This window comes from Cetorhinus maximus, chromosome 21 (genome assembly GCF_964194155.1).
Source record: "Cetorhinus maximus chromosome 21, sCetMax3.hap1.1, whole genome shotgun sequence".
Classification (NCBI taxonomy): domain Eukaryota; kingdom Metazoa; phylum Chordata; class Chondrichthyes; order Lamniformes; family Cetorhinidae; genus Cetorhinus; species Cetorhinus maximus.
This window is the reverse complement of record NC_135899.1, coordinates 45,254,886-45,280,817: the sequence shown is the minus strand read 5'-3', so window position 1 is coordinate 45,280,817 and position 25,932 is coordinate 45,254,886. Positions and strand designations below refer to the sequence as shown.

Below are 25,932 nucleotides of genomic sequence, written 5' to 3'. Positions count from 1 at the left end.
CCAAGGTTTGACGATGACTCCCTGCAAACCCTCCTCCAGGCTGTCAATGAAGGTGGGAGGCATCGTGCCTGCTGATGGGAAGAGGAGATCCCCCAACCTGACCAAAACAGCCTGGACGCAGAGGAGGTGGGCAGCCTTGGGGTCGTTCATTGAACCTGGTTTCAGTTCTACAAATGGCTCAATAACCTTCTGAGATCGACAAGGGTGAGTTTGTCACCATTCTTGAGATGGACATATATGGAAGGTTATGTTCTGGGCCTGTTTTGAGATTGTCTTGTGTGTTGCTCAAGTGTGTTAGGTAGCATGATGCACACATGCCACCCATCATGGCAACAGAGTTTATGAAGGGGGTGTGGGAGGTGGAATGTGACACCTGTTAATTCGCAAAGAACATTGAGAAAAGTGTGCTGCTGACAGAATACATAGTGGCCATACATTTGAGACATGATTGTAGCACAGCATCATCGTCATTACAATTTCTCTCTTTAATTGCAGGGCAGGGAGAGAAATAGGACCTGAGGTAGTGTGCCAAACCTGGCCATATTGACTCCCATTGAGGAGTAGATGCTGTAGTCGGCTGCCAATGAGTGGAGCCAGGCCATTGGTTAAGGCAAGATAGGAGGAAGGCCCCAGAATGGTGAGATTTCAAGGGATCATCTATATAATTCCACCAAAGATTTGTTAAATGGGCTGGGGAAAGGAGGGTGCATGAGGCTGACAAGCTGTCAGGAATGAATCATTGATGGTTTGTGACTTTGAAGGCTTACATCCATCAGGGAGGCATGTGTGACCCTATATTTAATGGTGTAAGGTTCAAACACTGAGTGCTTGCAATGAGGAAGCAATCACCTTGAAGGTTGAAGATGCCCCTAACTCTACTTCCTTTTGTTTCCTCCACAGGTGCAAAATTGGCAATGTAGGCATCAGCCCCGAGGAACCAACGTTAACCACTGAGAAAGAAGAGGACACCTCAGAGGGTGACGCGTCACATCCTTTCTCCGCACCCAGCACCAGCGCAGATACATGAACTTTGGCTGTAAGGGATACACACACTGGTGAAAGCACATCACAGTCACATGTACAGCTGTGTGGGGACTGAGATGGAACAGGCCTCTGGCACTGGGAGGAGTGCTGGAGCCAACCTAGATACTGATGGTGAGGAGTCGTCTGTAAGGTGAATGCTGGACGTACAGCGCAAGGTTTGCGGAGATGTGGTAGAGATACCAGAGGGGTTGCTCATTCTGGCACGACTTTGGAGGAGTCCATTCAGGCCATGGGTGCTGTGATCACCCACTCTACAGAATGCATGGTTTCCTCTATTGACAGACTGGTGGCTGCCATGGGGGGCCAACCCCAGCAGATCGCGATGTGATAGTAGTATTGCATTCTGACCTGCACTCCACCACCTTGTGCTTCTGAGCTCTGGGGTCCAAAGCCATGGCAAGAGGGGGACCAGGAGTACGGAGTCACATCCAGCTCCTGGCCCCTCTCAGGAAAGCAGGGAGGGCCAAATGAACCTCATGGAGGCAGGTGAACAGCAGCTGACGTCATCAAGGGACACCTTTCAGGGTGCTTCTGATGGTGACAGCCTCTCCTCCACGCCTCTGCCATTGGCACAGATACCGTCGAGTGCTATGGCGACAGATGGGCATCCAGCAACTGTGTAGGAGATTCCCAGCACGCTAGAGCCCTCATGGCCTCAAGCGACCAGAGGGTGGCTGCCAAAGGCATCCCAGAAAGGGGGTATAAGGCTCAGCTCCAGCAGCAAGGGGGGAGCACCACACTGCAGCACCTAGAAAAGATTCAAGAAAACCCCACATTAGTCACACTTGATTGCACATGGGTGCCTTTCTTATTTTTGGGATTTGCACAATTCCATGAGTTAGTGTGTGCATAAATATTTTCAGTTTTTCAAATCTTATCCAGCTGCATTCATTCATTAAGTGTGTGTGAATGTATGGATAAGGATTCAAATGATGCCCTTATTTGATTTTTTGATTAAGTGCATCCATCCAACTGACATTGTCTGGATAAGTAACATTGCCTATACGTAGCTACGAGGAGAGATTGGATAGGTTGGTGTTATTTTCCTTAGAACAAAGAAGGCTGAGAGGTGACTTGATTGAGGTGTACAAAATTTTGAGGGGAATAGATAGAGTGCACGGGATAAAATTGTTTCCCTTGGTGGAGAACTTTAGAACCAGGGGACATAGATTCAAGATAAGTGGCAGAGGGTGTAGGGGGGACATGAGGAAGAATTTTTTTACGCAGAGGGTAGTGGGTGTCTGGAATTCGCTGCCCAAGTTGGTGGTAGAGGCAGAAACTCTAAACTCTTTTAAAAAGTACCTGGATCTGCACCTTAAGTGCTGTAAGCTGCAGGGCTATGGGCCGGGTGCAGGAAGGTGGGATTAGAAAGGGCACCTGGGTGTCCTCGGGCTGGCATGGACAAGATGGGCCGAATGGCTTCCTTCTGTGCTGTAACTTTTCTATATGCAGCACTGTTGTTCATGTCATGGAAGTGCATGGAGAAGGTGTCGCTGCCCATGAAGCTGATTGAGTTGGAGAGACTCATTGATTGGAATCTTCTGATGATCATAGCTTCCTGTGTGTCATGGCCATCAAGACCTTTTCTGGAACTGGCTTAGATATCTGCCTGACACAGTCCTCTTCCTCTGACTCCTCATCAGAGGACTGGGCTGCCTCATTCAATTCCTCCTATGAAAGGGATTCCCCCCTCTGAATGGCCAGGTTGTGCAGCACACAGCAGACTACTACCATGAGGGAAACTCTGGCTAGTGCATATTAGGGCACTCCACTTGATCTATCCAGCATCTCAATCACATCTTGAACAGAACAATGGTCTGGTTGTTGCATGGCTTTTATTGTAATGGTGTCAGATTCTATCCTTGCATCTTGAACTGGAGTCATTAGCCACTTCTTCAGGGGTGTCTTTTGTCTCTGAGCTGCCATCAATCCAAAGCATCCAGGCCCATAAACATCCCTGGCTCCTGGGCATGTCTGAGGATGTATGCATCGTGGCTGCTACAAGGGTACCTTGCATAAACCTGTATGATTCTTTAATTATGTTCACACACAACCTGCACATTTATGGAGTGGTATACTTGCGGCTTATAAAAGCCCCTGGTTGCCCTGCTGGTTCATTGATGGCTACATTGATGCAATAAATGACCGTGGAAAACTAACCATGGCTGCAAAACCACTGGCTCTTTCCAATTAACTGCTGTTGTGTATTGTACAGGAAATATATTGATGGGCACACCAAAACATGGCATCTGTGAAGACCTTTATACCATGATGTGCTGCAGGCTGAGTGAGTCCACTCAGATATCCACAGGCAGCCTGAAATGACCAGAGGCAAAGAAGTTCAATGCAACTATCATTTTTAATGCCACTAACATCATGTAGCCATTCACAGAATTGGAGGCTATCTCAGTGCAAGCATGTCACATAGGGATGTGACAGTCTTTCATGAAAGGCAAAGTTTGTGGAGACACAGTCACCCTGTCATCTGAAGCTGTGGCATTCGCACCCTGTAAATTCAGTTAGCAGGGTATGGCCTTTGCCTACGTCTGAGTACCTGCTGCTGTCTCCCCTCTGCTGCCTCTCACTCCTCAGCAGCTTGCCACCATCCTGCACCTCATATTGCTCCTACGCCTGGATGCTGGTCTCTTCCTTCTCCTTCTCCTTCTCCTCCTCCTTTCCTCCTCACTGGAGGAGGTACCTCCCACAGAATATGCAATGCCCTTAGTGGAAACCATTTCTCATCACAAATGGTGCAGTGCTTCAAGATGACCAGAGCACCAATTATTTGGATGCTTCCCTGATGGATAGCCCTGATTGATCTAGGCTTATGAGCAGCAACAATCTCCAAAAGAAATATCTGTCAACAGCCTCTCCTGCTAAAGTCAGGCATAGACCCACCAACATCCATTATATCTGCCCTTTCATGAGAACCTGAAAAATATTGTGCTTCCCACTGGGCATGTTTCATGTGCACCCATCTTATTAATGCTTCAGGATTTGTTGCAGTCAATTGGACTGTTAACTAGCCTAAACAGCCTTTCATGAATAATATTAAAATGGTAGGCAGGGTGCCAATTTCGGAGCCCCCTGCCTACCGTACTATTATAGACTGGCCCAATGACGTCAGGTTAGTCATCATATGGATATTACGGTTCTGCGGGTCTACGGCAGGTCTTGTTTTCGCAATGTAAAATTCAGCCCCAGAGGTTCTGCAGAGATGCTGATCTTGTAATTTTCCAACTAGGGTTGTTTTACCCTGTTTACTCACACAGGTTATTCCCATTGTCACTGAAAGCTGAGAGATAAACGATTTAAAAAATAGCACTTGCGGCCTGTAGCTTTTAACTTCCTTTTAATTGCTCTTTATTGCTGCTGTCACCATTTGGATGGTTAAATGGACTTTGGTGGCATATGAATGCTTTCTCACCAAATATTCCTGTTTGGTATCTGATAGCATCTGAAATCTGTAAGTGATATCACTGTGTGTAAATAAAGCAATGAGCATAAAGGGTTAGCTAATACAGGAAGTGTTCTCTGGTTTTGTTTAGGTCAACAGGCCAATATTTTGTTCACTTTCAGTACTTTCAGTCACACTGATCTTGCACATGCTCACAAACAGTCCTAGCTGTGGAATGCTATAGCCTGATTTTCCCAAAATGCTTCTTAATGATGATGTGCATAAAATCCCAAATAAAGACAAATAGTAAGATGGAAATGAAATGTTTTATTGCTCAATAAGCAACGACAATTTATATTTATGCTGCACCTCTAACATAGTGAAATGTCCAGGAGCACTTTAAAGAAAGGTGTGATACCGAGCCACACAAGTAGATATTCGGTAGCTGACCCTACAAATTAGAGAAAGGAGTAGGCCTTTCAATAAAATCATGGCTGATTTGACTGTAACCTCCTGCCTACCCCCAATAACCTTTCAGCCCCTTGTTTATCAGGAACCTATCTACCTCTGCCGTGAAAACAATCAAAGGCTCTGCTTCCACTGCTTTTTGAGGAAGTGAGCTCCAAAGGCTCACGAAACTCTGAGGGAAAAAACTTCTTCTCATCTCAGTCTTAAATGAGCAACCCCTTATTCTTAAACAGTAACCCCTAGTTCTAGATTCTCCCACAAGAGGAAACATCCTCTCCACATCAAGACGCCTCAGGATCTTATATGTTTCAATCAAGTCGCCTCTTACTCTTCTAAACTCCAGTGGATAGAAGCCTAGCCTGACCAATCTTTCCTCATAAAACAACCCACCCATTCCTGGTATTGGTTTAGTAAACCTTCTTTGAACTGCTTCTAATACATTTACATCCTCCCTTAAACAAGGAGACCAATATTGTACACAGCACTCCAGATGTGGTCTCACCATTGTCCTGTACAACTGAAGCATAACCTCCCTACTTTTATATTCATTTATATTCTTGGTCAAAACCTTGGTTAAAGAGATAGGTTTTAAGGAGCGTCTTGAAGAAAAGCAAGATAGAGAGGCAGTAAGATGTAGGAAGGTATTCCAGAGCTTGAACCTAATTAACTGAAGGCAAGGCCACCAATGATGGAGCAGTTAACATTTGGGGTGCATAACGGACCAGAATTAGAGGTGCACAGCTATCTCAGAGGCTTGTGGGGCTGGAGGTGATCACAAAGATAGGGACGGGCAAAGCCACGTAGGGATTTGAAAACAAGGATAAGAATTTTAAAATCAAGATGTTGTTTGATCGGGAGCTGATGTAGGTCAGTGAGCACTAGATTTATAGGGAACAAAGCTTGCTGCAAATTAAGAGAGGGGGAGCAGCATTTTTGATGACCTCAAGATTACGCAGGGTAGAATGTGGAAGACCAGTCAGGAGAGTGCTAGAATAGTCGAGTCTGGAGGTCATGAAGGAATGGATGAATGTTTCAGCAGCAGATGAGCTGAGACAAGAGCAAAATCAAGTGATAATTTGGAGGTGGAAATAGGTGGTCTTAGGGATGGCATGAACGTGAGGTCGGAAGTTCATCTCGAGATCAAGTGTGACACAAAGGTTGAGAACAGACTGGTTTAATCTCAGGCTATTGCAGGCAGAGGAATGGAGCCAATAGCTAGGGAGTGGAATGTGGAGCAGTGACCGAAAGCAACAGCTTCACTCTTCCCAATATTTAATTGGAGGAATTTTCTGCTCATCTAATATTGGTTTGATAATTAGTGACAATGGAAGAGTTGAAAGAGATGATGCTGGTTGTCATCAGTGTACTTGTGAAAGCTAACGCCTTGTCTTTGGATGATGTCACTGAGGGGTGTGGCATAAAGTGTTGACAGATGGGATATGGTAATGTCTGACACTGATGTACCACTGAACAAACAGAAAACAGAGAGTAGCAATAAACGAATCATTCTCAGGTTGGCAGGCTATGACTACTGGAGTACCGCAAGGATCAGTGTTTGGGCCCGATGCAGTGAATCACAATGTATATTAATGATTTGGATGTGGGGACCAAATGTAATATTTCCAAGTTTGCTGATGACACAGAACTTGATTGGAATGTGAGTTGTGAGGCGGATGCAAAGAGACATGTTGACGCTTTCTGCCTTGCACTCAGCAGGACACCAAAAAAGTGATGTCCCTTTATGTCTTATCTATGAACAGTTCTGCACATCATGAATTGGTCAAATGGTTTGGCAAATTGTTACAACCAGTTTTGACCAAGTTTTCCACACACACGGTGAAGGCTATACATGACTTGCATATCAATAGCAATGCTGTGTCCATGTACTCATTTGACATTGCTAACCTATTCACCAATGTTCTACTTAAGGAAGTCATAGATATTTGCATTGCAGCACTATATCATGGCGATCTAGACCCACCACCATTGTGTGAATCAGTATTCATGGAACTTATTAATTCAGCAACTCGAGCAGTTTTAATATCATCATGTATGCCCAAATAGATGGTATTGCCATGGGATCCCCTCTACGCTCAACTCTCGCAATCATCTTTGTTGGGTTCCATGAGAAATGTGTCTTTGATGGAATGACACCTAACCTCCTACCCCTTGCACATTTCCGATATGTGGATGATATGTTTGCTATATTTAAATCCGCAGCTGCATGTAATAATTTCCTTACATGTCTTAATGGACTCCATGCTACGCTCAAATTCACCTTTGAAATGGAGCAGTCAAATTAACTCCCCTTGACGTACTAGTTGAGAATCTTCCAGGGGGGTTCTCTACCATGGTCTACCACAAGCCTACCTTCGTTGGTCAATATACACGTTGGGATTCTTACGGTTCCATCCGCTATAAGATTGGTCTTATCGGTAACCTTGTAAATAGGGCCCGAGCCATTTGCTCATCATGCAAGCTTGATGCTGAAATTAGGTGCATCAAAGGCATCCTGCAGGATAATGGCTACCCTGGTCAGAATATTCCGCGCTATAAATCACGCAAATTCGTGAATGGGCCTAAGGCCATCACTTTCGGCCCTAAAAAGTGCCAAGTCCGCCTCAGATTACCCTGGAAGGGCAAGGTATCTCAAAAAATTGAGCAACAGGTGAAGCTAGCTGTTTCACACTGCTACTATGTAGTAGCAACACAGTGGTATTCGCCACTCATGGTCAAGCTGCCTGGTTTAAATTTCAAACAATGTTTGGCTTTTAAATGTCAGCCACAATCACTAGTGCATTCTGCACGGCAAGGTTTCTACCAATCAGAGTCTGCTTGCCAAGCAATCAGCACTCTCTTCACATAGAGTGTAAATTGTTTTCCCCTTATATTGGTATTCTTGCAAAGTGTCCTGATGAGTATAAGATGAAAAGCTTTGACATGTCTCTTTTTTCAACATGGCAGATGGAATGTAATGTGGGAAAATGTGAAGTTTTCCACATTGGTAGGAAAAACAGAAATGCAGACTATTTCTTAAATGGGGAAAGATTGGGAAGTATTGATGTCCAAAGGGATCTGGATGTTCTTGTTCAAAACCCACTGAAAGCTAACATGCAAGTGCAACAAGCAGTTAGGAAGGCAAATGGTATGTTAGCCTTTATTGCAAGGGGAATTGAGTACAGGTAGTAAGGAAGTCTTGCTGCAGTTGTATAGAGCCTTGGTGAGACCACAACTGGAGTATTATGTGTAGTTTTGGTATCCTTACCTAAGGAGGATATGCTGACCATCAAGGGAGTGAAACAAAGGTTCACCAGACTAATCCCTGGGATTGTCCTATGAGGTGAGATTGAAGAAACTGGGCCTGTATTCTCGAGAGTTTAGAAGAATGAGAGGTGACCGCATTGAAATGTACAAAATTCTTACAGAGCTCAACAGGGTAGATGCAGGAAGAATGTTTCTCCTAGTTGGGGGTCTAGAATGGGGGACAATGTCTCAGAATAAGAGCTAGGCCATTTAAGACCAAAATGAGGAGGAATTTCTTCAGTCAGAGGGTGGTGAACCTGTGGAATTCTCTACCCCTGTGGACTGAGGGCTGTGGAGGCTCAGTCATTGACTATGTTCAAAGGAAAAGTCAATAAATTTATAGATACCAATGATATCAAATGATACAGGGATAGTGCAGGAGAATGGCATTGAGGTAGAAGATCAGCTATGATCTAGTTGAATGACGGTGCAGGCTCAAGGGGCCAAATGGCCTACTCCTGCTCCTACTTTTCTATGACACTAGTCAGTTATGTGTTAGACGAGAGAGAGAGAGGTTAGAATCATACCTAAGAGCTACCTACCTACTCTGTAATCTGTTTAGATGTATTATTAATAAACAAATGTAAAGCAGAACAAAAACAGAATTACCTGGAAAAACTCAGCAGGTCTGGCTGTTGAAGGGTCATGTGGACTCGAAACGTCAGCTCTTTTCTTCTCCACCAATGCTGCCAGACCTGCTGAGTTTTTCCAGGTAATTCTGTTTTTGTTTTGGATTTCCAGCATCCGCAGTAGCTTTTTGTTTTTATTTAAATGTAAAGCAGATACCAGAGTATGTCTACAGTCTGTCTAAGAACCAAGTCCCATACCAAGGGCAAAATTTTTAGCTCAGCAGGCGGGCGTGCGCCCGACCCACTCGAGCGTGAAATGACGTGTGTTGACATCAGGCGAGCGTCCCGTGATATTTTGGTCAACGGGCACGCGCCGGTGTCAGAAGCACGCCTGCCGACAATTAAAAGACCTGTTAAGGCCATTAAATTATCAATTAAGTTAAACTTTTCAATGCTCGTCCAACCTTACAATTGGCAGGCAGGCAAAAAGGCCAAGCAGCCTTTGCACTTTTTAGGAAACCTCATTCACAGGCGGGATGAGGTTTCTTAAAGCAAATAAAAATAAAATAAAATTTTAAAACTTGATTAATAACCTGTCCTTGCTCATGTGACAGAGACACATGAGAGGAAATGTTTTATTACATTACTTATTTTTTTTTTGTAAATGCTTCATCTCCCTGAGGCAGAGATTCTCAAGTGTGCACTCGTGCGCATGCACCTAGTTCACGCTTGCCCCGCTCGCACTCCTCCCCCCACCCTGCACAGACAGTGCTGAGCACTGCCGCTCGCGTTTTATGCTGGGTGGACCTTAATTGGCTCGTCAGCGTGAAATTGCCTTCCAGCCCCGATTGTGGGCGGCGGCCAGCTTCCCACCCGCCCCCGCTGAGCCTGCCTGACATGGGCAAGATTCTGCTCCAAGAGTCCAAGGCAGAAAGACCCAACCTCAGAACATGGTGGCATCGATGTAAAAAGAGACATTGTTATCGGTGGAAATGATGCAGTCTTTGTCCAAATGCAGCAAGACCTGGACAAGATCCAGGCTTGGGCTAACAAGTGGCAAGTAACATTCCTGCCATACAAATGTCAGGCAATGACCAACTCCAACAAGAGAGAACCTAAACATCACCCCTTGACATTCAATGGCATTACCATCACTGAATCCCCCACTATCAACATCCTGGGGGTTACCATTGACCAGAAACTGAACTGGACTAGCTATATAAGTACTGTCACTACAAGAGCAGGTCAAAGGCTAGGAATTCTGTGGTGAGTAACTCACCTCCTGACTCCCCAAAGCCTGTCCACCATCTATAAAACACAACTCAGGAGTGAGATGGAATACACTCCACATGCTTGGATGTGTGAAGCTCCGACAATACTCAAGAAGCTTGACACCATCCAGGGCAAATCAGCCCACTTGACTGGTACCACTTACACAAGCATTCAGTCCCTCCACCATCGACGCACAATGGCAGCAGTGTGTACCATCTACAAAATGCACTGCAGGAACTCACCAAGCCTTCTTAGACAGCACCTTCCAAACCCACAACAACTACCATCTAGAAGGACAAAGGCAGCAGACACACGGGAACACCCCACCTGGAAGTTCCCCTCCAAGTCACACTATCCTGACTTGGAAATATACTGCCATTCCTTCAATGTAGCTGGGTCAAAATCCTGGAACTCCCTCCCTAATAGTACTGTGGGTGTACCTACAGCACATGGGCTGCAGCAGTTCAAGAAGGCAGCTCACCACCACCTTCACAAGGGCAATTAGAGATGGGCAATAAATGCTGACCTAGCCAACAATGCCCACATCCCATGAATGTATAAAAAAAATCCCAAAGAGTTTAGAAACCTTTGAAAGCAGCTCGAGAAATTTTGATGGTAGAAGGAGGCACACTGGAGAGAGGGAACGATGACCATACCTAGTGAGCAGTCCCTGCCCTTGCCCACCCATTTGACTGCCTCGAGGGGCTGCAGAGAGGCCAGCAGTTATTCAAACGCCATTTTCTCCAGTACCAAGCACGTTCAGGTCTTCGTGAAAGGGGGCCAAAGCTCCAAGTTAGTTCCTTTCTTTATGCTGTAGGCCCAGTTACAGACAATGTTCTATTACAGCAGGGTGTGCAGGAGTCCACCGAGGATTTTGATTCCATTTTTAAAGCTTTTGACACCTATTTTAGCCCAAAGCAAAATATAGTAATTGAAAAAGTACGTTTTAAGCAGTGTTCACAACAGCCTGGGGTATCAATTGAATTATTCTGAGCCAATCTTTATCACCTACCTAGTTAATGCACATACAGGGCGCTGAAGGATGAGTTAATCCATGATCACACAGTCGTGGGTGTTCAGGATGAGAAAATCTCCAACCTTCTGCAGACCAAAGATGATCTTTCATTGGATCAAGCGGTCCAGTATGTGAGACAGGCCAAGCTTCAAACATTTAATCGGGCTATAATTTGTGGTGACTCCAAGGTTTCACATGCCTCTGTAGATTGGGTAGGACCACGGGCTGCAGCAATATGAAAACCCGGCAAACATACCAGAAGGGAAGGAAACTCCATGCCAGCAACTATTTTGAGACGTTTGCAGTGCGAAAACACAGCATAGACTGCCCAGCAGGTGTCATGGAATGCTTCCAGTCTGGCAAAACTGGACATTTTAAGCGTTTCTGCAAATCCAGCAATTTTAATCAAAGTCGCAGACCAGCAAGTATTTACAAAACATGTTCATATTACCTGAATTATAATAATCTCTAGATTACTACCTGAACCATGTGCCAATTGACAAAGGGTCAAGAAGATTAGAGAATTAAATGCATGACTCAAAGAGTGTTGTGAGAAGAAGGCATTTTGATTCATGGGACACTGGCACCATTGCAGGGGGAAAGAGGGAGCTGTTCCATTGGAATGGAATCTACTTAAACCAGGCTGGGATCACACCCCGGTGAACTGAAAAGCTAAAGCTCTAGATAGGGCACAGAAAATTAGAAATTTCAAGGGAGCTGTTGAGGCATGGATCAGTGTAGCGATTTGGGTAAAAAGAAGCAGGGTGGGACAAGCATGAAAAGAGGGTTTAACAGTAATAGCCCAGAATGAAAAAACAGTAAAAACGGGGAAATAAGAATACTAGTCTGAACTGGCCTTGTATAACTTAAAGTGGAACATCAGTAAAACTGGGAAAAAGAAGAACTGGTCCGAACTGTTTTTTCCCTTCTGGGAGTGCAACAGCAAATGAGGCCTATGCAAAAAATAGTAGCAAAAATAAAATGAAATGTTCTTTATCTGAGTATATAAAGTATTCATATTAAGATAGATGAACTTGTGGTACAATTGAGATAAATGTTTTGCATTTAATTGCCAGTGCAAAGATATTGTGAGCAGGTGATCAAAGTTGGGAAATAAATATTCCAGGGCACAAACATTTCAAAAAGACAGGGGGAGTGGAAAAGGAGGGGAGTGGCCTTGATGGTAAAGGATGACACACGGACAGTCGTAAGAAAGGATCTTAGCTCAGAACATCAGGAAACTGAAACAGTATGGGTGGAGATTAGGAATAACAAGAGTCAGAAAATGTTGGTAAGAGTAGTTTACAGGCCCTCTAACAGTGCCATACTGTTGAATAGAATATTGAGCAAAAGATAATTGGAGTTTGTAACAAACAGAATGGGCCTTAACTTCCAAGCGGGAACCTCCCACCCACTACGCCACCTCCCCCCTCCCCTGGAAGTCCCCAGGTAAGGATTGCACAACAATTGCCCAGGAAGTTCAAACTTCTGATGGGCAATTGCCTTGCACTGGGAACCATCCGAAAATGCGATTTAAATCACAAACTTCAGATGGTTCCGACTGTCATATACCTATAGTTACCCAGAAAAAGCTAGAATTAAAACCACTTCTAGCTTCTGGATAACCATAACACTGACCAACCCTGACCCTCCACAGGACTACCCCCATGGCCTAGACTGCCCACAGGACCACCCACACCCCTGCATTACCCCCTGACCCCATAGGGACTCACCCTACCCCCTGACTGCATCCCCACCGGGCTCCCCCCACCCCTCACTACCCCAATGATCCCTACGGGTCTCGCCCCAACCCCCCACTAGCCCCCTCCCTGACTACCCCACCCCATGGAACTCAACCCACACCGCCACTAGCCCGCCAGCCCCCCTCCAACCACCTGAGGGACTCCCCCCACTACCCCCACCTACCCACTACACGCTGACTACCTCCCTACCACAGGACTCCCCCCATCCACCCCACTACCCTCACACCTCCCCCGACTCAACCTGACTCCCAGCCTCCCCAGTGCTGACCCCGACCTAGCCCTCCCCTCTTCCCCCCTCCCAAATCCTACCCGCATACTTTAAACACTTGCCTTCTCTCTAGCTTGTCAAACTGGCTGGACTTATAAACTTACCTGCTTTACAGGTAAGCAAGGGGCTAATAACAGTAAGAAACTGAAGGTAGTTAATATCAGCAGTGAAAAGGTATTGGGAAAACTTAAGGGACTAAAAGCTGTTAAATTCCCAGGACCTGATGGTCTACGTCCTAGGGTTCTAAAAGAAGTAACTGCAAAGAAGGTGGATGCAAGAGCAAAACCCTGAGGATGCTGGAAATTTGAAATAAAAGCAGAAAATGCGGGAAATACTGATCAGAACAGGAATCCGTGGAGAGAGAAACACAATTAACATTTCAAGTCGATGACCTTTACTCAGAACCAAGATAATGCATGAGTTGGTTAAGATTTTCCAAAACTCACAAGATTCGAGAACTGTTCCAGCAGATTGGAAGTTAGTAAATGTAAGATCTGTATTTAAGAAAGGGGAGACTGGGAAAACGGAACAACAGACAAGTTTGCCTGATAACAATTGTCAGCAAAATGTTGGAATCTATTCTTAAGGAAGTCTTAACAATGCACTTTGAAAATGATTGTATCATCAGACAGCTAGCATGGTTTTACAAAAGGGAAATCGTGTTTGAGAAACTGATTAGAGTTTTTTGAAGATGTTACTAGTAGGGTAGATAAATGGAAGCAATAGTTGCAATATTTGTCAATTTCCAAAAGTTATTTGATAAGGTGTCACACAAAAGGTATACGCAAGATAAAGGCTCATGGAGATGGGCCAATATATTAACATGGATGGAGAATTGTTTAATGGACAGGAAGCAAAGATTAGGGGCATAATTGGGGCATTCTCAAGTTGGCAGGCTGTAAATAGTGGAGTGCCACAGACCAGTGCTGGGGCTTCAGCTATGAAAAAGCAACTGACAGTAACGTATCTAAAAGTGTTGGTGATACAGAGTTAGGACAAAAAGAAGCTGAAAAAAGATATAGGCAGGTTAAGTAAGTGGACAGCAAGGTGGCAGATGGAATACATTGTGGGGAATCATGAGGTTATTCACTTTGGTAGTGAGGATAGAAAAGCAGAATTTTTTTTAAAATGCATGAACTTTTAATGTTGATTTTCAGAGAGACTTGGGTGTACGCATACAGGGATCACGGAAAGTTAGCATGCACGTACAGCAAGAGATTGGGAAGGCAAATGGCATTTTAGCCTTTATTCCAAGGGAACTGGAGTATAGAGAATGCACAAAGCAGAAAACAATGCCCCCTAAAGGAGATAAGAAAGGGAAGCTGGAGTCAACCCATTCCTCTCATGTCCCTCTTTTAGTTTAACAAAACACCATTTACGCTGTTTACCAATGACAAGTATGTCTCTGAAAATTATTCTATTTTTTGCTTGCTTACAGCTGTTGGCTGTCTTTGGAAGGAGGCCTCCTTTATGCATTTGTTGGACCGGCTGCAATCATAGTATTGGTAAATCGTATTTTTTAAGGTTGCATGTTACATGATGTGGGGAAATGACTAACTGAATATTAACAGCTTTACATTGATGCATGCTGTAAGTCATAGGAATCAAATACTGAAACGTGTGCTTTGTACTTGCCTTAGTTTGGAAATTGTGGGAACAAATTATGAATTCTGAGATTCTGATCCCTGATCTCTGTTATCTGTTAGCTTTTCTGGATTCATTTATACACCAATGAGTATGTGTTGCTTTGATCACTATTTCTAATAAATTCTAAATAACCGTGGAAGCATTTCCTGTGTTCTGCATTTTGAACAAACATGCTCAAAAAGAATAGGTTACTGACCAAAGGAAATTCACCAGCAGTTCTTTAGGACACTGCTACACAGTACAACCAACGGAAATCATTGTATTCTCATTAGGATCTTTTAGAACTGGCCAATTTTTGAGAATGCATTGATACGTAGACAAATAATTCAACTATTATTTTATCAATTTGATTCAAAGCAATTGATCAATAAACCATCAATTTCATATGAACACTATCAATGAAATCTCTCTCATGACTACTTATGAAGCTCAACATTAATTCCCACAATACATTACACACTGAGCATTCTCAGGAATGCAATAACATGTTCCTCTAATCTTCAACCAGCGTTATTTTTTTAAACTGAATTAAAGCCTATATGAACTTACATTTTTGTTCCTCAGAGAAAAATGTAGGCTTCACTTTTATACAATTGTGAGAACTGCTGCTTGATCAGAACTGTCTGCTGTGCATTGCCTCCTTACTAACTCTTGATTTTCCTTCACAAGGTAAACATGCTGATTGGGATCATAGTATTCAACAAACTCATGTCCCGAGATGGAATTTCAGATAAGTCCAAAAAGCAGCGAGCTGGGTAGGTTCTGGCTTTTTGCTTTTTCTGTAATGTGGTAAATTTTATTACGTTTAGCTTGCAATTTATTTTGTAATAATTGAATATCACATTTGAAATGTCCACAATCCTGCATCTGTCAATTCTTTTTTTACTCTCTGGAAATTTTATTTTCTATTTTGTAATTCTATTGGATTAAAATTCCTCAGCATTCAGTTGAAACATGTCTGATTAATTTCAGGAGTAATTTAATACCCAATCACCTTACTCCAGAATCACTCATAATGGCTCAAAATTTATAAAGACCCCACTTGTTTCAGGATGACTGCATTTTCAGGAATCACAAGCTTAACTGACTTCCCATTTTGCACTGTATGGTAGAAAAATTGTGCTGCGCTCTCAGGCTAAACAACCTACTGGAAGTTATCACTGACGTTCCCCCAGCAGAGAGCTTAATGCAGATAAATGTTATCACCAAGGCAAGATGTAGACTGCCATACAGAGTACAGTCAAAGTGAAAAGTTACCACCTGTAGTGTGATGCATGTTATTGCCCTTGAAATAGTTACAGTGGAGACTGGGAATATCATGTAAGCTTTAACACCCAGGCAAATTATTTATGCAGAAACCACATGGCAGTGATATGTTAGGGACAGCAAGAATATATGTTCACTATTCTGAAAAGCTTTTAAAAAGAGACCAGAGGAAATATTTATTTACTTGGAAGAGAACACAGAAATAAAGCATATCTCCTTCACAGTTTAAATTGCGATTTTACAGAATGAGCCCCCACAGAGCATATCAAATGCTGAATCAATCATAGCTTTGAAAAAGAAAGCAAGACTAATTCCTAATTTAGTAAACCAACAATACAGTCTCTACCACTCATTACAACTAGATATCAGCAAACCATGAAACAAGTCACATTGAACAAAAACAATTAAAGTAGTGTTAAGGATGTGTCTGACATTCTTAAGCTGCGAGAAATCAACAAACTTTCCTGAACTGAACAGTGAAAGTTCACAATTAGAATGTACAGAATAAAGAATGTCAGGAAAAAGAGATTAGAGTAGTTAATTGGAGCTTGCACAAACTCTGATGGCCTCTCTCTGTAATGAGGATTCTAGGGGGTTTCAGGGGCCGTGGAGGGGTGGTGCAGTGGTGGTGGGGGATGTGGTGGGTGGGTTAGATATTCAAGTTGGGCAACAGTGGAAAACAGGTGAGAGAGAATTCGAAGCTCTTCTTACACTAGGCCTAATTTGGGAAATTCCTCTCTGTGACACCCCTCTAGGTGGTCAAAACCAGCCCACAATATAACTCGAGCCCTGATAATTCGATGCAGTACCTACCTTTTGTCCCAAATCATCTTCATCCCAACCAGAAACAGGTTTGACTCCCCTCTGAAGGCAACCTGTTCCAAAGATCCACTATTCTCTGGAAAAAGAACCATCTCTAGACATCTCACCTAAATCTGGCCTCATACAACTTTTAATTGTGATCCCTGGTCTTCCCTAACCCATCTAGTTGTAATATTGAACTGTTAGCTCAAACAAAACTTATTCCCATATTCACTTCATCATCTTATACACCTTGATCAGACCACCCCTACAGCCTCACCTCTATGTGTGTCTCTCTGGGTAACTAAGGTACTTTTAGTTTTAGTCTGGTGACTTTTAGAATTATTCTGGTGACGCTCCTCTTTACCCCTTCAAAAACCTCAACAGCACCAGTCATTTTTTTAAAAATCATTCATGGGATGTAGACATCACTGTCAAGACCAACATTTATTGTCTATTCCTAATTGCCTTTGAGGAGGTGGTGGTAAACCGCCTTCTTGAACCACTGCAGCCTGGGTGGTGTAGATACTCCTCAATGCTTTTAGGAGGGGAGTTCCAGGATTTTGACCCAATGACAGTGAAGTCAGGATAGTGGATGGCTTGGAGGGGAACTTGCAAGTTGTGGAGTTCCCATTTTTCTTCTGCCCTTGTCCTTCTAGGTGGTAGAAAATGCGGATTTGGAAGGTGCTGTCAAAGAAGCCATGGTGAGTTGCTGCAGTGCATATTTTAGATGGCACATGCTGCTGCCACTGTGCACCGGTGCTGGAGGGAGTGAATCTTTAAGGTGATGGAGGATAGGGTGTCAATCAAGCAGGCTGCTTTGTCTTGGATGGTGTTGACCTTTTTGAATGTTATGGAGCTTCACCCACCCAGGCAATTGGCGAATATTCTATCACACTCCTGACTTGTGACTTTTAGATGGTGAAATGGTTTTCTGGAGTCAGCAGGTGGATTACTTGTCACAAAATACTCAATCTTTGGCCTGTCCTTTTGCCCCAGTACTTATGTGGCTGGTCGATTTATGTTTCTGGTCATTGCTGACCCTTCCACACCAGCTCCAGGATGTTGAGAGTGGGGAATTCAGTGATAGTAATGCTATTGAATATCATGGGGAGATGGTTAGATTCTTTCTTGTCATAGTCATTGCCTGGCACTTGTGTGGCACAAATGTTACTTGCCCAAGCCTGAATATTGTCCAGGTATTGCTGCATGTGGGCACGAGCTGCTTCATTACCTGAGAAGTTGTCAGTGAAACTGAACACTGCAATCATCAGCAAACATCCCCACTTCTGATCTTATGATGGAAGGAAGGTCATTGTTGAATTAGCTGAAGATGGATATGCCTCAGGCACTGCCACAACCAGCCTCTCTTGAGCTAGGTAAGATGCCAACCAGTGGAATTTTTTTCCTTTATTCCCATTGACTTCAAGGGCTTATTGATGCAACATTGGGTCAAATGTTGTCTTGATGAAAGGATAGTTCCTCTCCCCTAACCTCTGGCATTCAGTACTGGACCCAAGCTGTAATGACGTCCGCAGCCAAATGATCCTGGCAGAAACCAGATTGGGCAAGTTATTTGTGAATAAGTGCCACTTGACAGAGTTATCAGTCACACCTTCCATCTGATTGACCACTCATGATTTAGAGTAGATAGAAGGGATTATAAATGGCAAGATAGGATTTGTTCTACTTATTATGAACATATGTGAGAAGACCGAAACTGGATACAGTACTCTCGGTTGGGCCTGACCAAGGTCTTATACGAGCATCACATAGCCTTACTCTTAAATTCAATTGCCCTATTAATACACACCAGTTCTTATTCATTCTAACTGTTGTTATGATCCCAGCTGATGTTACTACTGGACAAGGCAGGTCCCAGGGTGGAACCCGGCTTGATAGATCTAACTTTTATTTTTTGTTTAGAGATATAGAGAGTGGCTACTGAACAGAGTCACAAGAGTCAGCTGATGAACTTTTAACAAAAGAATAAAACTTTTATTAAACAAGAAAAGCTAAGCTATATTATAATACTCCTTCACCCACAAACATATCTTTACAGATATATATAGATTCATAAGGATAACACAAGCTACAAAAGCTATGTTATACTCTCATGTTCACAGTAAGCACAGTCCATGTAAACCAATAGGTGACCTGCGGTCAGGCACACCACACTCTGAAACCAAGTGATAGATGCCACCCCAAACAGGTGTTATGGATCCCTCATCCTGGCATCAGCTTGGCTCAGGGCTTTGAAGAGAGCTTGGAACCCACCCTCTGCAGCGTGGGAGTGGTGACAAAATCCATGATAACATTTACAGATCCATCCATAACTGACAAATTAGATCATACTTTTTGAATAAATATGGTGATTGAGGGGATCCCAGTAAGCTTTGTTTTTTAAGCACACAGTCTTTGTGTTCCATCCGGTTTCAGTACCAGCACAATAGGTGAACTCCAGTTACTGTAACTAGACTCAGTGGTATCATTTTGAAGCATGAAGTCAATTTCTTTTTGTAGTTGTGAAAACTTTGCCAGATTTAATCTATTAGGATGTTGCCTTATTGAAGTTGAAACTTGTGCAGACACATTATGAATAGCTAAATCTGTCCTCCCCAACTTATTCCTACAAATAGGTTTGTGTGACTGCAATAGCTTTTCCAAATCACTTTGACACTTGTTTGGAAGGTAACTCAATATTTCATTTAAATTTTCAAGCACCCCCTCATTATCCAATTTGATTAGAGGAAAATCAATTTCAGAGTCCTGCACTTCTACCTCTTTTTCATCATTCACCATCACTAATACCTCTTTTTGTTCCTTTCCCCTGTCAAAGTACTTTTTAAGCATAGTTACATGACGCACCTTCTGCTTCTTTCTTCTGTCTGTAGTATTTATTGAATAATTTACTTCACTCAATTTCTTTTCAACCCTGTAAAGTCCACTAAACCTTGCATTTAATGAATCACCTAGCACTGGTAACAGAACTAGCACTTTCTCTCCAGAACCAAAACTGTGAGCTGTAGCTTTCTTGTCTGCCTTCATTTTCATTACTTGCTATAACGTCTTTAAATGTTCCCTAGTGAACTCACATGCTTGTTCAATCTTTCCCTGAAATTTGATACATAATCCAGGAGAATAGTTTCTGAATTTTGACCCACCAATTTCCCATGTATCAATTTCAGTGGTCCCCTTACCTCATGACCATAAACTAGTTCAAAAGGGCTAAAACCAGCCGATGCATTAGGAGCATCTCTAATAGCAAATAACAAGAATTGAATTCCTCCATCCCAACCCTGTGGATTATCCTGACAGTACGCTGTTATCAAAGGTTTTAAAGTTTGATGGCATCTTTCCAAAGTCCCTTGTGACTACGGATGGTAAGCTGTAAGTTTTATCCCCAAACTGTTCATGACTTCCTTAAACAGCTGTGACATAAAATTTGACCCCTGATCTGATTGTATTTCCTTAGGTAAACCATATCTTGTAAAACATTTAGCTAACTCCTCCACAATCTTTTTGGTTGTAATATTTCTTAAAGGTATCACTTCAGGAAACCTGGTAGACACATCCATTATTGTTAGTAAGTACTGATTTCCACTTTTAGTTTTAGGGAGGCATCCTACACAATCAATCATGACCTTGGTAAAAGGTTCTTCAAATGCTGGTATTGGGTTTAAGGGTTTAAGGTTTAAGGCTTAATCGCAGCTTGTGGTTTCCTTATTACCTGACACAGGTGACATGTTCTATAGAATTTGACTACATCCCTATGCAGTCTAGGCCAAAACAAAAGCCTCTGTATATTTCCCTGTGTTTTCCTTATTACTAAATGTCCCCCCATTGGAATTTAATGAGAAATCCTCAGCACCTCATTCCCAACTGGGATAACAATCTGATGCACCTCACTCCAGCTTTCATTTGCTGAGGCATGATCCGGCCTTCATTTGCTCATTAAAATATCACCCTTAAGGTAATAACATACTGGAATGCATTTTGCCTCTGTTTCTGAGTAAGCTGCTGGATATAACTGTTTAAATTACAAATCGTGTTTCTGTAACTCCACTAACCTCCTTGAGTTAAACACTTAAGGTGAATTGTCCTGTAGTCTTTCTTCAGTAACAATGTTATCAAACACAGTGCCAGCTAATTGGATTTCGACACCTTCTTCTTGCCTTTGAACTGCCTGCCCTTCTTGTTTTTCTTGTTTCAACCTATGAGCCTGTGAACTCTTTATCACACAATCTGGAAACAATCCAGAATGCTGTCTCTGTAACACCTCTGTTGAAACCACTTCTACAGGAAACTCAACTACCATAGGCATCACCCAAATCTGTGACCCAGCTATATCATTACCCAAAATAAATTGAACCCCTGCAATGGGCAATTTTTCCACTACTCCAACAATAACATCACCTTTCTCCCATTTACACTTTAAGTTTATCTTCCACAAGGGGTTAGGCTTAGCATCTCCATGAACCCTACTTATTACCACCTGCTCCTTCAATATTCCCTCTGAACAACAAATGTCACTATCCCACAACATTAAGGATTGACTAGCCCCTGTGTCTCTTAAAATTTTAACATCTTTACCTACTCCACCCTGTACATATGGAAAGACTTTCCATTCACACACAAAGTATTTAAACATTTCTGCAACTTGCCCCTCAGAATGCTCTTGGGTAAATTGTGAACACATTCCCACTTCTTTACCTATCACTGATTCTTCCTGTTTTACCTTAACACATACCACTGGTTTTCCCATGCCTGAACCTCAGAACCCACAGTACTTTTATTTCCAGAACTTTTCTGCACCCCAATAATTCCAACAGATTCTCCCAGTAATTTCCAACACACTGACTTTATATGTCCCACTTTATTACAATGAAAACATCTCAATTTTTGAATGTTACTCCTACCCTCAACACCTTCCTTTTTATTCTGAGAAAAAAGTTCCTGGGAATTTACAGCTACTCCTTCTCTTCCCTGACTACCCACCTTCCTTTCACCTTCCCACCTTCTATCCTTTTTGGAATTAAAAGGGTGATGGAAAAAGGTTTAGCTCTCTGCACTAGCTCATAATCATCAGCTATCTCTGCTGCTTGCCTTACCATTTGAACCCTCTGTTCCTCCACATGAGTTCTCACTACTGAAGGAATTGAATCTTTAAATTATTTCAAAAGAATGACCTCTCAAAGAGCTGCATATGTTGTCTCTATTTTTAACGCCCGTATCCGCCAGTCAAAATTGCTTTGTTTTACTCTCTCAAACTCAAAATAAGTTTGTCCAGGCTGTTTTCTCATATACCTAAATTTCTGCCTGTATGCCTCAGGAACAACTTATATGCACTCAAAATAGCCGTTTTCACCACATCATAATTCACTGATACCTCTTCATATAGCGAAACATATACCTCATGCACTATACCCACCAAACTGGATTGCAACAACAATGTCCAGTACTCCTGTGGTCATTTCATCTGTTTAGCTGTCTTCTCAAATGAAATAAAGAACACTTCAACATATTTTTCCTCAAACTTTGGAAGAGCTTGTACAAATCTAAACAACTCCCCACTGGGTTTTAGGTTAAAGGTTTTTTTCATCATCAGAACTCTCCTCAGAATCTGGGATCTCTTTTTTAACTTCCAGCCTTTTAAGCAGGTATTCTCTTTCTCTTTCTTTCTTTCTCTCTTCCCCTTGCCTCTCTTTCATTATCCTTCTCTCTTAACTGAAATTACAGTTCCAGCATCCTTTCTTTCTCTTGCCTTTCTGCTTGCTCCCTTTGAAATTCCTTTTCTCTTTCCTTTGCTTATTATTTAAGATTTTTCAGTTCCTTTGCTTGTTCAAGTTCAAACATCATCATTTATAACTGAAGTCTCACTACCTCCAGCTGTGACTCACTAGTGTCAGGTATCACTTCCAACTGTCGATGCTGTGCTATACCTTTAATTATACTCTGCTTTCCTCACCTCTACAGGTAACCTTAATTTTAACTTATCTGCCAACTCTGTTAACTTATTCTTGGATACTTTTTGCAACTCAATCAGAGTTATATCTCCTACTCCCAGACAAGTCTTAGCAATTGCCAAAGCCTTCTTGCAGTCTCACCACTTACAAAAAACCTCACCAACTCCTGAATTCAAAGTGCTTCTCACACTCATAACCTTAAGATTCACCAATTCCAAACCAATCAAGGAATTACAAATGTTATCCTGGACGAGCCTCCAATTGTTATGACACAGCAGGTGGTAAAGGCTGAGTTGTTCAAACCCCAGAGGGAAGCTTGAAACAAATGTCATAACCTATATGTTCAATTGGTATGTTTGAGATGCAGCTCTGAATTCAGGAATAAGACCACCAGGCCTCAAGAGGTTTTTTATATAAAACTAAATTAAACACTTATTAATTTATGGCAAATTAAACACACAGACATATCTACAAATTACTACCATAATAACTTCTAAACAAATCCCCAAATTAATCACTCCTAGGTAAATCTCCACCAAGCCAACCGTAGCCCATGCACTTTAAACAGACACCAATCAAAGCACATTTAACCTTACAAATTGCAAATGAGGTTCCTTGCAATTTGGTTCCTTTACAGACACAGGTGGAGGCTTACAGGCTGGTTAGATCTTAACTACCTCTACCTTACACACAATCTCCTTTTCCTCTTTATACCTAGCTTCTCTTTTAAATGTAAGTTTTCCATGGTATCACTAGGCTTTTAACTTCACATCTTCTAATAATAACATGTTCATTCCACTAATTTTATCAGTAATATAAACACATTGCTTGGCATTTCCCAGCTAGATGCAATATTTTATTCCCACTCTTGAATGCTTTATTCAACAAATGCAAATGTACACTTTACCTTTTAACTTCCTTACTGTTTGCCCAATTAACATCTCAAACTACTATACACCAAATCAAACAGACTAGCTGGCTTTAACGCAATTAAGACAAACACAGTCAAACACAGAGGCGAAAATTTTCCATTCGGCGTGCAGGCACACGCCCGACATGCCGGAACGTTAAATGATGCACGATGACATAGGTCAGGTGTCTCGAATTCATCGTGAAGTCGCACGATATTTCGTTCAGCGGGTGCGCACCGGAGTTCGCTGCACGCCCGCCGATAATTGAAAGGCCTACTAAGGCCATTAGCTAGGTAATTAACCTTAATTTTACGCTGCCTGTCCAACCTTATGGCTGGCGGGAAGGCGAAAAAGCCAAGCGGCCTTTATGTTTTTTAGGAAATCTCATCCATGAGGTTCCCTAAAAATTTTACAAATTAAATAAAAAGTTTATTTGAAAAATAAAACATGTCCCCTCTCATGTGACACAGACACATGAGGGGACATGTTTCATTAAATTTTTAATGTTTTTATTTACTTTTTTGAAAGGGCTTCAAACTCCCTGAGGCAGCTCCTTGCCTCAAGGAGATTGAAGCGCTGTTTTGCGTGCATGCACGAAAGAGCACTGGACCTGACTCTCCCTCCTCTCCCCGCCCGTACAGGTAGCGCAGCACTACCATTCATGATCTATGCTGGGCGGGCCTTAATTGGCCTGCCCACGTGAAATCGTGGTGCAGAGCCGATCGCAGTCGGCTCCACGACTGCCTGCTCCCACCGAGCCCGCCCGACTAATGTAAAATCCTGGCTATAGACACAAACCCCAGTGTAACTCCCATTTTAAAAATAATTTCCAATTATCGACATTAATACCTCTTCATGGCAATTCCTTGTGACCAAAAATCTATCTCAGCCTTAAATATATTTAACAATGGAACATTCACAGCACTCTGGAGTAGAGAATTCTAAAGATTCAAAAACTTTCTCTTATCTAAGTCCTAAATGATTTTCCCCTTATCCTGAAACTGTGCCCCGCAGTCAGGGGAAACAGCCTCTCAATGTATTCTCTGTCAAGCCCCTTCATAATCTTGTATCTTTCAATGAGACCACCTCTCAATCTTCTAAACTCCAGAAAGTATAGGCCCAATTTGCTCAGCCTGTCATCATAGGACAACCCCCTCATTCCCAGGAACCATTCTAGAGAACCTTTACTGTACAGTACAGCCTTTCAGACAAGTATATGCTTCCTTAGATATAGTTGAATATCTGGCTGTGTGTGCAAGCTGTGAGATACATTTGTGAGGCTTACTGCAGTTTAAGGGTGTGAGGGTGAAGTGAAGCAATGAATGTTAGGTATGAGATATTGTGACAAATTGTTGGTAGTTGAGTAATGGGGGGGCATGGTGAATTGAGCAGTCTAAGGTTAGTGTTGCAGTTGTAAGAATATGGCATTGGAAAATGAATTCACTGACCTTGACCATTTGTGTGAGGTCATTGAACGGCTTCTCACAGCACTGCATCCGGGTCCTCAAGGATAGATTCCTGGCATTAACTGCTGCAGCTATCTGTACCCTCTGCCTTCGTAATGTGTGTCTGGAGGGCCTCCTGCTCCTCTATGGATAAAGTACCCATTTCCTACTGTCCACCTTCTGCACCAAGGCCTCTTTTTAAATTATTATTCTTTAATGGGATGTGAGCATCGCTGGCTAGGCCAGCATTTTTATTGCCCGTCCCTAATTGACCTTGAGAAGGTGAAGGTGAGCCAACTTCTTAAAACACTGCAGTCTAGGTACACCCAAAGTGCTGTTAAGGAGGGAACTCCAGGATTTTTACCCAGCAACTGTGAAGAAACAGTGATATAGTTCCTAATCAGGATGCTGTGTGGCTTGGAGGGGAACTTGTAAGTGGTGATGTTCCAATGCATCAGCTGCCTTTGTCCTAGGTGGTAGAGGTCATGGGTTTGGAAGGTGCTGTCGAAGGAGTGTTGTTGAGTTGCTGCAGTGCATCTTGTAGATGATACACACTTCTGCCACTGTGCATCGGTGTGGAAAGGAATGAATTTCGAAGGTGGTGGATGAGGTGCCAATCACACGGACTGCTTTGTCCTGGATGGTGTCGAGCTTTTTGAGTGTTGTTTGCGCTGCACCCGTCCAGGCAAGTGGAGGGTATTTCATCTCATTGCTGACTTGTGCCTTGTAGATGGTGAACAGGCTTTAGAGAGTCAGAGGACAAATTATTTTCCACAGAATTCCCAGTCTCTGACCTG

At 42.7% G+C, this 25,932-nt stretch overlaps 1 protein-coding gene across 1 annotated transcript in view; it reads left to right on the top strand.

Moving 5' to 3' along the window:
* Nucleotides 1-25,932, top strand: part of adgrb2 (adhesion G protein-coupled receptor B2) — a 1,091,625-nt gene that overhangs the window by 922,111 nt on the left and 143,582 nt on the right. The window contains exons 23-24 of the mRNA XM_078566906.1: nucleotides 14,538-14,604; nucleotides 15,416-15,501. Coding sequence (XP_078423032.1) covers nucleotides 14,538-14,604; nucleotides 15,416-15,501 — 153 coding nt within the window. The remainder of the gene's footprint in view (nucleotides 1-14,537; nucleotides 14,605-15,415; nucleotides 15,502-25,932) is intronic.